The sequence below is a fragment of the Puccinia triticina genome, chromosome 18A (genome assembly GCF_026914185.1).
Source record: "Puccinia triticina chromosome 18A, complete sequence".
NCBI lineage: Eukaryota > Fungi > Basidiomycota > Pucciniomycetes > Pucciniales > Pucciniaceae > Puccinia > Puccinia triticina.
The window spans coordinates 610287-613566 of NC_070575.1; the positions used below are offsets into that span (position 1 = coordinate 610287).

A 3280-nucleotide genomic window follows, 5' to 3' on the forward strand; every position below is an offset into this window, starting at 1 on the left:
TTCTATAGCTTTCGAGGCTTTTTTTTCAGAGATGGGGTTCGTGGGCAACCTCCAATAAATTTCTCCCCTCGGCTTCTTACCACTCCAATGAAACCTAGTATCTGGTCGTCGGCAAGGGACAGATTGAGCAGGAATAAGCGCACTCGGAAGAATGAAACAAGTCTACCGACCCCCCCTGAAGTACTTCCTTTATGCTGAAAACGGCCATGGCCGATTGGAAACCATGCTTTCCTGATTACCGAAGGTGATCAAGTAGTAGAACTCACAGGGGGTAAGCGTCTTTCAGACATGAGACGCTAAAACTAAAATCCAGCTTTATACTCGACTCGCTTTGTCTCGTACAATACCCTCTCCGTGTTCCCAGAGCTATAGCATACCATATGGAAATAAGCCTCATCTGAAGCTGTGAAGTTGTAAACTCGTATAGAGGGAACAATTTTTCACAAACGAAGGAAAATTTACGAAGGCAACTGCGAATTTTACACCAAATAACCAAGAAATTCGACATTTTAAAGCCGAAGGAACTCATCAGCTGGCACAACAGAAACCAGAAAGAATTTGGTCGATGTCTATCTCATCCTTTCTGCTTCGTTGGCGAAGCACGTTACTTTTGCCCTTCCTAGTTTACCACGTTATGGCTGGTGTTGTTCCGACAGATGCCGATCAGTCAGACATGGTAAGTGGATTTCCTCCTAGCTTGATCCCTTACTTTCCGCGTATATATACTTAACAGGAAATAAACAGAGCTTCGATAAACTGAAGAATAATTTTACGACAAATTCTAGATGATCTGTAGTGGGGAAAAACCAGTAGGATATCTAGTCATGTCTGGCAAGAGTAAACATAAGATGTATACCTCGAATGGGGGAAGTTATTCGGCCTTGACGGGGAGTTGTAGCTGCTCGTCCTTATTCACCAGAACGTCCAGCGATTTCAGCGATATATTGACTTGCAATACCAAGCCAAATATCAATCTACTTGCGGGAGGGGTTTTACCCTTCTGCTGGCGTGGGTACTCCGACGACGCAGCCAGCGGTACGGCTATTGACTCTGCAAGCTGCCCTAAGCTACGCAAGCCGATGCCTGCTAGCGCGGTTAGTCTCCTATTCCCACATCTTTTCAGTTCGCTCAATGTTTGGTTGTAGTGATCAAGCTGGAATTAATATATTTTTCTTTTTGGATTCCAAAACATGTCTTTCGATAGGACTCCGTCCAAGCCCAACTCTGTTATGGAGGAAATCAGGTGGGTATACTATACGACAATCAAGACATGCTGCCTGCTTCAGGCAAGTCAGAAGATACCATTCAAGGGTGTGAATGTACTTCGCGCACAACTTCACCCCACAAGGACGGCATCAGTTATTTGAAGTGCCAAAATACTACTCCTCGCTTACCGGGTGTCAAAGATCCAAATAAGATTGTCTGCGTGAACCCTCTTGTCTCCTGCTCCGTCGCGTGAATATTGACATCAAACGGAGCTTGTACTGAACATAAGTTGCATGTAAACATCACAAAATTTAACACCTGTAATACATATTGTGATTCTAGGAATGCTTGGACAGATTTTTGAGCTGTGAAATCATAATCATGGAATCCTGACATTTGAGTTCAGGTTTTCAGCCTTCCTCCTGGGCAACAATAGGGGGCTGACATGCCAAGTTTGAAGCTGTGTTGGTCAGAAAGCCAAAATTTTACCGGTGCTGTGGCTCAAAGGCCACAACTTTAGTCCACTTAAAATCTTGAATTGTTCAAGCTTAAGCGGAATCACAATACATGAAATTTAATCATCTTAGGCTTCTACATCCATAGCCGAAAATCCCCATTTTGGATTCCACTGTCAATTTGATTTTCTTCAATACATGAAATTCACACGTGAAGAAACAAGTTGTGATGATTGTCATAATGAGTGACATGTGGTACACCATTTCAATCTTTGATTGGGAAATTCAAATCCCATACAAGGGTGTAGCTGTTATGTTCAGATCTATGGAGAGAAAGATGATGTCTGGGGTTCTGGGGGTTTGTTATGAGCTGCCGCGCCAGCGCGCCGTAGCCTACTCCAGGGTAGGGCTGGGCCCCGGGTGATATCCGAGGCCTAGAGGGCATCCCGCACTGGTCCCCTGCGGGTATACCCGAGCTCGGGTATCAAATTCGCTAATCCCGGGCACTATCCGACGTATATTGGGTAGTCCTAGAATGTGTACCCGCTTGCCAGTTGTTCCTACTTGGCTAAGTGAGGTGAAAGAAAGTTGGGACTCACATCGCGGGGTTGTTGTTTGGCATAAAGCACACACCCCCTTGTCAATTCTCCTTGCTTGCCTTGCCACGGGCTCCTCCCCGTCCTGCGAGGTTTTTGTCGGAGTTGACGACACTGTCTCGGCAGTGGCAATCCTCATTGGACTAGGCTCCAATTGCCGGTTGCGCCAGTCAATCCTGTGGCCGTGATTTTTGATCCAGGGCATCCCTAGGATCCCATCATAGGTGTCCTTGAGGGTGGTGATAATGAATGGATCCTTGGCTGTTCATCAGCCTGACTTTCTACCCACTACACAATCCCCAAGCCACAACCCTCATTTCAGCTATCCTCCTATTAGACTCTGGCGCCACCCACAATGTCATAAGCAAGGTGTTTGCCGCCAGAGCGGGCCTGAGATTTGTCAGTTCAGGCTCTGTGCAGACCATATCCGGCTTTGACGGCTCTTGGAGCCGGTCCTCCCAGGAGGTGGAACTCTTGCTTGATCACAACCCAAACCCCTCTACCTTCATTGTCACCACCCTCAAGGACACCTATGACGGGATCCTAGGGATTCCCTGGATCAGAAATCACGGCCACAGGATTGACTGGCGCAACCGGCAATTGGAGCCTAGTCCAATGAGGATTGCCACTGCCGAGACAGTGTTGTCAACTCCGACAAAAACCTCGCAGGACAGGGAGGAGCCCATGGCAAGGCAAGCAAGGAGAATTGACAAGGGGGTGTGTGCTTTATGCCAAACAACACCCCCGCAATGTGAGTCCCAACTTTCTTTCACCTCACTTAGCCAAGTAGGAACAACTGGCAAGTGGGTACACATTCCGGAACTTCCTACACAGATACCGACAGCACTGCTACTCCCGGAGCCGGCCAGCGGCAAAAATCACCCTCAACTGACTGCGGAATACACACCACATGGGACCATGGCGGCTGCTTTGGCAGCTTTGTCTAAACCAATAAAAACCTCCACCAACGGGGAGGAGCCCATAGGGAGGTACGCAAGGTTCAATGACAAGGGGGTGCGCGCT

The 3280-nt window shown here is 47.7% G+C and overlaps 1 protein-coding gene across 1 annotated transcript; it reads left to right on the top strand.

The window, feature by feature from the left end:
- Positions 1–634: 634 nt before the first annotated feature.
- PtA15_18A77 (uncharacterized protein) lies at positions 635–1459 on the top strand (the record flags this gene model as incomplete). Its single annotated transcript, XM_053165034.1, has 3 exons — positions 635–676; positions 786–1094; positions 1205–1459. The coding sequence occupies 3 exons, from the start codon at positions 635–637 to the stop codon at positions 1457–1459; spliced, it is 606 nt and encodes a 201-aa protein (XP_053028576.1).
- Positions 1460–3280: the final 1821 nt, after the last annotated feature.